The 12,132-nt window shown below is 41.6% G+C and overlaps 1 protein-coding gene across 1 annotated transcript in view; it reads right to left on the bottom strand.

Moving 5' to 3' along the window:
• Positions 1-12,132, bottom strand: part of LOC118248514 (deleted in malignant brain tumors 1 protein-like) — a 106,624-nt gene that overhangs the window by 46,329 nt on the left and 48,163 nt on the right. The window contains 7 exon segments of the mRNA XM_050711951.1: positions 465-919; positions 1,860-2,171; positions 9,054-9,325; positions 9,924-10,312; positions 10,826-10,998; positions 11,242-11,446; positions 11,748-11,929. Of these exon segments, the coding sequence (XP_050567908.1) occupies positions 465-919; positions 1,860-2,171; positions 9,054-9,325; positions 9,924-10,312; positions 10,826-10,998; positions 11,242-11,446; positions 11,748-11,929 (1,988 nt within the window).

Consider the following 12,132-nt stretch of genomic DNA (forward strand, 5'->3'; position numbering starts at 1 on the left):
CCCTTTGCTGCATGCCGGTTATCAGTTAACCAGGCATCAAAGGAACCTCCACATCAGGGGGAGCAGGAAATAATATCAGGCGGTACACAGAAGCAGTTGCCTAAATGGTTTTACTGCCCCTGGTAACTCTGTTGGACAGTTAGCCCATTTTCACTGCAAAATCTAACCTAGACTAAAATACCTACGGGGCATACGTAGCAACTTTTCAACTTATTTAGCAGATTTTTTTAGTTCCTCGGTGTAGAAATCATTAACAAGCACCGCTGCATAATAAGAAAAAACAATTATACTGGACAGCTGCAGGAGGTGAAAAAATAGCTTCAAACATGCAGGCCCTGCCTGGTTTGCTCGGGGCAGGCAGCAGTGCAGCGGGATGCCCACCCCGCACAGCTCAACCCTTTGGCTGGCCATGGCTCTGCACCAGGCAGGTGAGTGGAGGTTCTGGATGAGAGGAATAAATCAGCAGGTTTTTGAAATAGTGGGGTTTTTTTTATGCCTACATTCACCTTGGGGTCTGCCCAGCGAGGTAAAGCTGCTACATACAACGCACCTGAGCAAACGGCGCTGGCATCTTCCACATGCACGCAGTTGTGGACCGACCACCCTCTGCTGGGGCACTCCCAGAGGTAAGCCTCGTTCCCTTTGCACTGCACGTCGTCAAGAAGGATCTGTCCTGAGCCTTGACTGAAATTGGCGTTACCGGGGGCGGAAAGAGCCCTGCCACACGCCAGCTGGCTGCAGACGACCTGAGCATCCTTCAGGTCCCAGGAGTCATCACAGACGGTGCCCCAGCTGCCCTGGTAACGGACCTCAACACGGCCCTCACATCGGTTCCTCCCATTCACGAGCCTCAGAGACAAATCTTTGGAAGGCCAAAAATGAGAGAGTTATTGATGAGGGATGCTCCCACATCACCAGGCTTTAAGTGGGCTGTTGTAAATTTGAGGCAACAGTAAAAACTCCTGATAAGCAAAGTTAAGAGATTGACCAGAAATATTTATAATCTTCTTTTTTAATCTTTTTTTTTTAATTCAAACTTGTGAAATTTGACCAATACATTAAAAACTTAAAGATACAGCATATTCCTAACGCAAAAGATTGGGATTAATGTATGATATACTTGCAAATACTCCTCTTCATAAACTGTATACTTATACTAAATGACTATATTGTGTAATATGACTTTGTCAGTAAAATCAATTATACAAGATGAAAATTACCAGGAACTTCAGACATCAAAGAAGCTGAAAAAAAAAAAAAAAAGAAAGAACAGAGTGAGAAAGATTACTTTTTAACAACTTGTACTAAACAAAGCGAGCAGTAGTTCACCTACACTGCTAGGAAAAAAAAAAAAAGGCAACACAAAACCAACCCTCAGTACATTGGGATTTTGTCTTTATAAGCTTTTTTTTTTTTTAAATGTATAGTAGTATGTATTTTCACATACAGTAGCGTCTCTCATGAAAGACTGTTTTCCACATCACATATGGAAATTGCTAGTTATTTTGTCAATGATTCATAGGAATGACCAATTGAATTCATCCTTTAGGTGGGAAGCAGTGGCAGTGGCCAGATGGAAAAGCCTCTGAATGGGGCGTAAAATAGGTTATACTCTATCGAAAAAGAAAACATAACCATTCTGCTTCTTAGAGCTTATTATTAAAAGATTTTGAATGTGAAAGCTAATGTGTAGGTTATAGTACTCTCTTAAGAAGTATTTGTTGGATCGCAGAGGGGATGTCCTGTAGAGCTTGACAATGATTTTGGTAGTTCAGTTCCCTTTCGCTAAGCACCAGGACCTCAGTCTGGCTCATACTTATAGCACGTTACTGACCACAGATGTCAATAAATCTAGTTACCTGCGCAGATGACACCGGCATCTTCCTGGTGAAAACAGTCATTGACGAACCACCCGTTGTGGGAGCACTGCCAGAGAAGAGCTTCATTCCCTTGGCACTGCATTTCATCCAGGAGGATTTCTCCTGTGCCTTCACCAAAATGGGCTTCTCCCACGGCCACAGTGGCTCTGCCACACCCGAGCTGACCGCACACCACGTCAGCATCTCTTCTGTCCCAGGAGTCGTCGCAAATCGTTCCCCAGACTCCGTTGTAAAATACTTCAACGCGGCCCTGACATCTGTTCTGCCCATTCACCAGCCTCAGGGAGAATTCTTCGGGAGACAAAAGGAAATCAGACCAACCCTTGGAGTGGCTGCTGTGCTTCCAGGGACACCTGCAGTCGCAGGCTATCAGAGGAAATGCTTCACAACAGCTTCCCAAGGAGCTCACCAGCAAGGGAAGCGTGCTCTATCCTCTTCGGCTCACCAGACTTGAGCTCCTATGGGTTCAGGACTGAATTTAAAACATCTTCCAAGGGTGAGGCACCTGATTGCCCCTACAGCAATTGCATTAAGTTAGCATTACACTAACACAAAGCCATCACCGTCTGGTGGGGACTCTGTTATGTCATATTGTGTTTCTTCTGCCCACAATGAATTAAACAAGGAAGGCAGTGCTCAGAATAGCATAGCAGAGGGTCACTGCCCTCAGTATTTCACTCTTGAAGGAAAATTTGAAGGGACGTGGTCCCTTAGGGATTATTTTTGCACTGGGTGAATGTAGATCATGCATGCAGCCTGCAGCTGAAGAGAGCATGAAGACCACCGAGTTACCCCTTGCCGGTGAGTTGTTTTCAGATTATTACCTGCATTTGTTATTAATAGTGCCAAAATGCACAGATACCCTCTGACAGACAAGCACCTTACTATAAGGAACATTTTTTTTTTCCTACAATACATTAAAATACAATACAATATACGGTTTCTACATCACACTAACGAAATCTTAAGAGTACCCGGTGGCATCATCGGTCCTTCAAGCCCGCTAAATACCCAAGATGTCTACCAGTTTGAGGAGGCTTTTCTGCAAGCTACAAATTTTGCCAGCATTGATTTTAGAGGAAAACACAAGCGATAGGGAGATAGGACTGAGCAGCACTGGGCACAGTACCTGACGCCTGCAGACCCCCTCCATGCAGCAGTAGCATCCATACAATGGTCAGTGCAGGTTTCATTTTAACTGCGCTCCTATAATGCTGATAAAACATTTCAGAATTTATAAATGTGTAGATATAAAGGGGCGTGTTCTGCAGCTTGATCAGCCTTATTTTTTTTTTTTTTTTAAGTACGTTCATGATTTCATACAATGGAGATACTTTTAACTTTTAAAAACATCCTCTTGATTTTTTTTTTGGCAAGACTTTGTTTATAATAGCTTGATTTTTTGATTACCTTAATTATCATTTCAATCACTTCTCCTCTATGGAAACACTGGCCAAACCCTCCCCATATCAGACCCAATGGCAGCCGCTGGTTCAGGAGGAACCAGCTGCGTGCAGCCAGGGAGAAAATTACTGATACCAAGTGAAAAACAATAGCAGGTTTCTTTCACCTCTCAGTTTTTCCCGTCCTGAAGTGGATGCAGGTGTTTGTTGTTCTGTTGTGCTCCCTGTCCCCTCACATCCACCAAAACCAGGTGGCCCCAGCTGGGTGGCTGTAACCTCATCGCAGCCCTGGGAACAACAGTGCCTGCAACTAAAAGCATCACTGGAGCAATGGATGGCCCTATCTGCTAGGAAAAAAAAATGCTTTCTTTCCAAATGCAACGCCAGACACCCCTCCAGACTGTACAAGTTCTAGCCTGTGTTTTAAGATTAATTGGGCCTTTGAAAATTGTTAATTTTCAGTCTCGTACTAAAACGGAAGGCTGAGGGCTGAAAATTTCAGCCTTTGTACTTCCCAGCCTTAGGAAAGCATTTCACGTGATGCCTGGATTAATCCGTGCAGGCTTGGCAGAGAGAAGAGCACTTGTCTTCCTCAACAATACGTGCCTTAGAGACATCCAACAAACTCTTACGAAACAAAGACAACTTGTTTCAGGCTGGCACAGCTCAGATCGAGAGTTTACTTTACATGCACAGGGTGCAGCTTCCAAATACAACACTGCCCAGGAGCTCAAAGAGAAAGTGAAGCAACAGGTTTTTGGCTACCCTCCGGCATCTGGGGCTTTGTAGTCAGCTTTCTGAGCCCGGGGCTCCAGGATCCAGCGTTTTGGAGAGGGTGGTTTTGCTACGTTGATATCATCATGCTCTTTCCATGGGAGAACAGGGCCCTCACAGCAGCATAACTCAATTCTCATCAGGTCTCATGCAAAAAAGCTCTGCTCGTATCCAGGCTGAACAATGAGAGGTAGTGATGAATGCCAAAGGTGAAGGCCTGGATGCTTTAAGTCAGGTTTTCTATGGATGGCCTGTTTCTACCCAATGCCTACATTAAAAAAGAACAAGCAGAAGTGATGAGGGAGATAAGGCAAGGAGCAACAAGACCTTGACAGGTGTTAGAAAGTTATTTGCACTGCTTTCAAGAAGGAAGAGGAGGGAAGCAAAAGAAGCACAAAGGGAAAAAACCATATAGGTCATCTACTAAAAACATAAGGACTTCATAAGGACAACATAAGGACTGGGGAGCCTGGTGCTGCAGCTGTTTAAAAACCACATTTTATCTCTTCTGATTAGTGACTTACACACCCACGGAAAACTGCCTTAGTCTCAGCAGGTTTTCATGATGATGACTGAGGACAAAATGCAGCAGGTTTTCATGATGACAACTGAGGACAAAAAAAAAAAATCACAGCCCTCATACAGAAAGAGGAGGAAAGGGAGAAGCTATCTCTTGGAAACTACAGTTTCTGAAGTTAGAAGAAAAAAAAAAAGAAAGAAAAAAAAAGAAAAAAATACTACAGTCACGTCATTCAAACTCATTGTGTTCTTTAGTACAGTGGCAGTGCAATTCCTTTCTACTTTACAGCCTGTAACTAATTCATTTATTTGAGAAAGGAAAAAGCTGCTTGGATGAGTACTAATTGGTTCAGGGCAAAAGAGGTGATCCAAGGGTTATTCTAGCAAATGAAAACAAATGCCACTCCCAGTGACCCAGATGGGTTTCCTCAGCTAAGCACAACTTTGTAAAAAAACGTTTTTCATGTCAGAGTTCTTGAGCCTGAGATAGAAAGTCTCCCAAAATACACAAACTGCTATGAGAATTTCAGTATCTCCTTGTTTTTTTTTTTTTTCCAGCTAGATTTAAACTGCCAAAACAAATACAAATTAAATTAAAAACAAACATGAAAAAAAAGCAAGCTATCAAAATAAAGAAAAATAAATAGGGAAAATCAGCTCTCCTTGTAACACAAGACATTTAACAAAAATTGTGCAAAAACTTATGTTTGTGCTCAGAGATGCTTGTCATCAAAAGCCAGCAATTATTCTTATCTTGAACTCATCACAGACAAAGGGCAGCAGCAGGCTCTCTGAAGAAATGTTTTTGCTGTTTCCCCCGAGTTTTTTAAGCATGGTGGGCGGGTCAGAAACCCAGCTGCAGCCTCTCTCTGCCTGACCTCCATCTCAGGGTAGATTCTGGTGCAACCTATGAAAAAAAGCTTGGTTGGTGAGTCTGATACAGTTATTTAAAACAATAATTGTCACTCAAGTGAAAGTGATCTCTGCAGTATATTCATTTAATGATTTAATTAGAACATGGTACACGTGTTCCACCTTGGGTATTAAAGAACCCCTAAGTTGGAACTTTAAGCAGGTTAGCTGCTTAGTTCAGCCTGATGTCAACAAGTATTTGTGGGCTTTTGTTGCAAGGTATGGGAAGAAAGAAATGAAAACATGAAAAGCCATGTTTCTTACTCATACCCTGCAAAAGCAAATTAGCTCTTTTTAGTTTCAATCTACAAAACGTGGGGATTTATTATTAAAAACTGGAAAATAAATCTGTTGGCTATGGGATCCAGAAACAAAACAATGTTTATTTATACCCTATTATAAATATTTTTATATGTTCCTGGGAAGGAGGCCTACAGAGTTGAATTATCGGTCCATACTCCAAAATTAGAATAGAAGGATAAGCAGGACAGCAAAGCACAGGAAATTCAGCATGCAAGCAAACAAACAAGAACTTTATTTCTAAGACCTGTTTTAACCCCAGTGCTGGCCAAATACTTTGTATGATTTCACTGGGGACAGCACACTGGCAGGAACCCACACAGTCTGTAAAATGCCTTTTTTTTCCCCCAAAAAATTGCATATTTGAAAACAGATTGCTTTGACTCCATCCTGTTTCCATGAAACACCTTCTCAAGTGCCACTTTGGGAGAGTTGAGGAATGTGCAGTTTCATCAGAGTTACAAGCAATTGTACCTTCATGCTGTGTATAGGCTAGTTTTAGTTCAGTAATTATCCTCCCCCGACTCAGCTCACACTACATTGCTTGGCACTTTTAATGGATTTTAGCATGTCGTTTTTTATATTCTGGGTAAGTCCTGAGTAGCCAAACTCCTCACAACCACAAAGCAAAAAAAAAAAATAATGTGGGAAAAAAAAATAATCATAGTAATTTCATTGTGATAAGCAACCAAAAGTTTTAAAGAATGAACTAAATTCTTCCTTCTAGGAAGCAGATAGAAGATTTCTTTTGATACTTATATGACATCTTGATGAGACCTGAAAAATCTCCTGATTGAGATTCGATCTCTTTAATGAGATTTACAGCTTTTGTCTGGTTTAGGATGTATCCAAAAACCCCTAAGTCAGTGTGAAGGCTTCCAATTGATTTGACAAGCCCTTGTATCAGATCATATGGTTCAGCCTTAAATATTGGAAACAGAACACCCTTAACAGCTCAGTGTCTTTTGAATTTGGATCTATTTAATCTAGAGAATTGGAAATGTAATGGGAAAACACCAGCAAAATGCACCTAAAGAGAAAGGTGACAAAATTACTTTGCATGGCCAGGAAGCACAGGACAAGAACTAATGGGCTTGAACAGCAACAGTGAAAGTCAAGGGGAGGCATTTTGAAAAACCTTTTCGACAGTGATGCTCATTTCAATAGTGAGCCTTGGGCAGCACGAGGAGAGATTGCCTTGGTTGCAGTGCAAGTTTTGAAGTTTGGGCAGCATCTGCTGGGAAGATGTGGTGGTGATGAGGGTGCACCCTATACAGTTCAACTGCCTCAAAGTACCCTGTAACCACACACACAGAGGTACATCCAGTGCTTACACAGCACAGAGATACTGCCCACATCTTCACAGCACTATGTGGAAGTATTTCACGATACAACGGATGGGCAGAAAGCTGAATGCTGGAGGGAAAGCTTTCCCTCCAACAACATGAGGATACACACTGGCACAGTTGTTCCTCACAGGCACGTGGTGGGCTTTTTTCCACATACATACCAGTGAAGAGTGAGATAGGTATTTGCAAGAGCCCAGGTTGCAGGTGGGCTTGGGGGCTGCTTGGATGGGAGAGGATTCTCAGGGACTAGGTCAGCCACACGGTTTGGAGGGAACACAGGGGCAGGGGACATACCGATAGGTAGGTCCTTTGAAGTCCGCAGTGGGTCATGTAGTGCTTGTGTGTGACACTGGGGAGAGAGTAACACAGAACCGAAAGAAAAGGCATTTCTCCATCAGGCATCACCTATCTATTCTCTGGCTTCCCAAGGCCAGAAATTTTCCGTAAATTTGCATGTGCTCGGCAAATTTTCAATCCAACAGACCATGCTCCGACACAGCAAAGCATTCATTTGTATTTTAATCACAGAGATATTCATTCAAAACAAAAAATTGAATTATTGTTTTGTAAGCATTCCTTCATTTGATTTTAAATGACACTGCTCATATAACAGACATCTTCAGCTTAAAAATCTCTGCATTTTATAAATAAGCACAGACCTATTATTGTTTGAATGAGAAATTTAGCATTAAAACAATGCTTAATATAATTGGAGTAGTACATAGCCACAGTACAAAATGACATATTAAGATCAATATTGGTACTTCCTTTTCCAACATGGCCTATTACTTCCCCCCAAATTAATCTTCCTCCTTTTAATAAACCTTGAATTATTTATTAATGCCTCATTTGTATTTTTTCTTCAGCTTGCAAAATTTTAAAGGATTAGATAAACAGTCTTGTGAGGATGTGAAGAGATAATTAAGAGGAGAAAAATGATAAATGACCACACCAAACAATGTGTGTTAGTACAAATACTGAAATTATTTCTCAATCGTTTAAGAGGTGTTAGGATTATAAAGTTATTTTGAAGCATTGTTACAGGCTAGGATTCACCCGGGATAAGGACATCACAGCTTCTTACAAATGGCACGTATGTGACTGTCACTGGTGAAGCATCCTGGAGGCTCACAGTATGTGACTGTCCTGTAATCATTTAGCAGATGATGCTGACCTTTGATCTCACATTATCCACTGTAAAAGCAGTTTCTTCAGTGCAGGTCTCACACGAAAGCCAGCAAGAACAAAAACTATGATGGTCAGGGTGGCGACAGCAGCAGTAAGCGGCCCAAGCACATTCCCAGCCGCAGCAGGAACCGCGTGCGGAGGAGGCGCGGCAGAGTCCATCTCTGCGAGGGAAGGCAGAAGGGCTTGGTCTTGTGCCAAGGGCTCGGGCTCAAAGAGCGGCAGCGTTAAAAGGGGTGCTCCCTAGATCACAGCCAGAATTAAGCTAAGTTCTAATTTCATTGCTCTTTGAACAGGCTTTGTATTAGCAGGGATGACAACTTAACTATGCAAATGTCATTAGCAGAAGACAACTGAGGGAATTGAACATTTCTGAAGAAGCCTGGGATCTTGTTTCTCAGGAGTAGAGCTGGCAATCATGTTACACAATCAGACTGAGCAACTAGTTCAACAGTTATACCACTACATTGGGTTACATGCGCCCTCTGTTTTGGGGCCACCAAAGCTGTTACCATTATTCATGCATGCAGGTGAAAACAGTTTGCAAGGTGTTGAAAGAAGAAGGATGTCATACACATTTAAGTCAGCCAAACAATGCCTTCCTGTTTACAGTGGAGTTAGCATAAGCAGATTTCAGGGACAGATGTCAGAAACAAACAGAGCTATGGCATTTTTTCATGAAGACCTAAGTTGTCTCAGAGTAAATATGAGATAAATTTATTCGACTTCACCGGTATTCCTGCTCTGAGCACCCTCTTCTCGAAGTTTCAGAGGTCCGACAACAACATCCACTTTTTCCTGGGCAGAGCTTGCATCTCTCTTGAACCTACTCATGCAGCCCTGGTAGCAGCGGGAGGAGTAGTCCCCGAGCCTGCACACCACCAGCTGGCACCGCAGGTAGACTAATGAGTGGTGGTTAATGAACTCAAAAGCATTAAATTTGAACCGAGCAAAGTGGCTGTTGGGAGTGTAGTATGTGGCATAGGAAGAATCTCTTACACATCTGGAAAGAAATGAAGAAGAGAGTTAGTCACCATGGATTTACACATGTACATTCCTGAAAAAATGCAGTAGATTAAAACATAACCAGGTACTGAGAACTCAAAGGGATGAAAGTGCAACTTTTAGAGTATTTCTAAGCATAATTAAGTCCATGAAGAAGCTAGAGCAGTGCTACTCATTTTTCTCCAAGAAAAGGGCACTAAGTGGTGAAGAGGGGAGAATGGACCCTTTGCTGAATGTCTGGCAAAAAAAAAATGGGCCTGATGCTTGACCTGGTTCTGCATGTTTTACTAAAATGTTAATGCCTATGGTAAAATAGATTTCTGGTGCCAGTTTTCACCTCCTCATCTAACTCACTCTCACCACTTTGAGTTTTGCGTATAGGACAAGTATGAAGTCAGTGAAACAAAATTTTAGTAAGGTTTAGGTGTTGTTTCTTATTTCCAGGCTCATATTGTAAAAATAAATAAATAAATAAAAACCTTTTAACTGTCTGTTGATAATGAGATCCAAACCAATTCATGTTTGCTCTATTCTCTTAAAATAAATGAATAAAGGATATAACAGCTATGTATCTAATGACTTGAGAAAGCTCTTACCCATTCTTGATTATATCATAGGATAGAGCGTTAAAATCATGAGGATCAGGTGATGCCACACATGTGTCCACAAACAGCATCAGATTTGGGTCAGAGCTGTGAAGATAAGCTTGAAGGTACAAATTTTGGTTCAGGTCAATGTAGTATGGAGAGTCATGCACTGGCCGCAGGAATGATGAGGAATCATAAAATGTGATGTTCACAGAGTATCTTCCAAACTGATTTTCATTCATGTCTGCAATATCCTCAGCAACATACATGATTTGTATCCACGTGTTTTGTAACATCTTGCAACTGAGGTGTAAGTGAAGATCCTTTTTCCTCTTGATTATATACTCAGAAGAGGTAACTTTGATCATGTTGGAATAGTTGATTGTATCATTGCTTTCCTGTTTAAGGTGTAATTTAAAATGAGGAATTGCATTTCTGTCACATACTATATTCTAAGCTTTGACATAGTAATATGCAATTAAAAATATAGTTTCATCTTAAACTCTTGGAGCTAAGAAGCTTGATGATGGTCTTTTCTGCTCACATGGAAATAAACTTGCTGATATAAAGTATTTAATTAAACGGAAATCAGTGGAGAAAAGCTCTGTTAAATTCAAGGCAGAGCCAACTCATTGCACTTCTGTACAGAACACTGATCATTTAATACACAATCATCCCAAACCTGCATGGCACTTAAACTCATGAGCTTCCTCCCTAGACTCTCATTTCTAGTAAGGATGGGGATTCCCTACGGCAAGGAAAGCTAAAGCATTAAAACCCCTGGGTCTCAATTCACTTCTTACCGCTGAGGACCACAATGGCTCTCTTGTGTCTCACTTCAAAGTGTGCCCTGAAATTCAGTTCACCCAGTTCAGTTCAGTTCAGTTCACCCAGTTCAGTTCAGTTCATACCTCTTGTATCGTCCCACAGCTGTTGTAGGGAACGTTGAACACCACCTCGTGCAGCGTGAATGTTGGCTCACAGCGAGTGTCGTTCAGGGTGACCGTCTCTGCAGAGTAGCCTTGTGACTGGAGATAGTCCCTGCTAACCACCGCATGCATGTAGTCTGGCAAGCACGTAAGGGCTGGTAGAAGACGATAGGATATAACAGTTAAATCAGCAATTTGTTAATGATTGAAGGTTTTAATTGAACCAAACGTTGCTTTTTTCTTAATGTAGAAGGTAGTCTCTTCACATACCAACCCAGCATGCATCGCTTCCTTTCCCTTGCATCTTTAAATACATACACGTATTTATTTTGCAAACAAAAACTATAAACAGGTTTGTCTGCTGAGAAGCAGAGTTTCTGTTCTGAAGGGTAACTCACCAATGTTGTGATCTGTTGGGATGGAGGAGTAGTGGGCCTGGAACCCTCTAAGTGTGTATCTAGAATCGCTGTGAAAGTGAATGCTCATTAGGTTTGAAGACGACGTGTATGTGAGGAAGGAACCAGCACAAATTCTCCCAAGAAGTGGAGAAGAGTGTGGAGGCCCATCATAGACTTCAATGTAGTCATACTGGCATCTGCTGTTCTGCAACCTGGGGAACAAACATCAGCACCTCGTCAACATGCTCCAGAAACTCTGATTTACCTGCCTAACACGTGATAAAATATTTCAGCACCTAAAGTTTTCACAGCAGATGCTTTATTCATTTTGCATGTAGTTGCGAGGAGAAAATACTTCACTAATCCAGTGTTTGTTCAAGCCTTCTAGCTGCTAGATGGTATTGAAAATAACTTTAAATTTGTGAAGGTTGCCTATCTCAAATAAGTTTTCAAGCTTTTCAAGTAAGTTTTGACTTTGTTATTTGCCCAGGGAATCAATGTTCTACTTACGCAATATCTCTAAATGTGAGCATAACACGGAAATTATTCTCTACTTGTATTTCCCACACACAGTCAGCGTTGTTTGGATAATTTCCAGGGTAGTACGGACTCTGCAGCATCCCAGAGGAATTTGAAAGTAAGCCACCACAAAAACAAAGTGCTGCAGAAAGAAGTGGAAGAGAATTTACTTACAGTAACCTCTAAAATTGGTACTTTTGTTGTACATGGCTAATCTGCAGCTGCTGAAAAGCAGGTTTCCTGCTGTCTTCAGATCATCCTCAGTATGACCCAAATCAAAACAAATATTTGGTTTTGCTGTAGGTTTAATTTCATAGTACATGCTGTCACATCTATGGTGTCAGATCACCATCTTCAGGCTGCTCTGGTGTC

Source organism: Cygnus atratus, chromosome 7 (genome assembly GCF_013377495.2).
Source record: "Cygnus atratus isolate AKBS03 ecotype Queensland, Australia chromosome 7, CAtr_DNAZoo_HiC_assembly, whole genome shotgun sequence".
NCBI classification, from domain to species: Eukaryota; Metazoa; Chordata; class Aves; order Anseriformes; family Anatidae; genus Cygnus; species Cygnus atratus.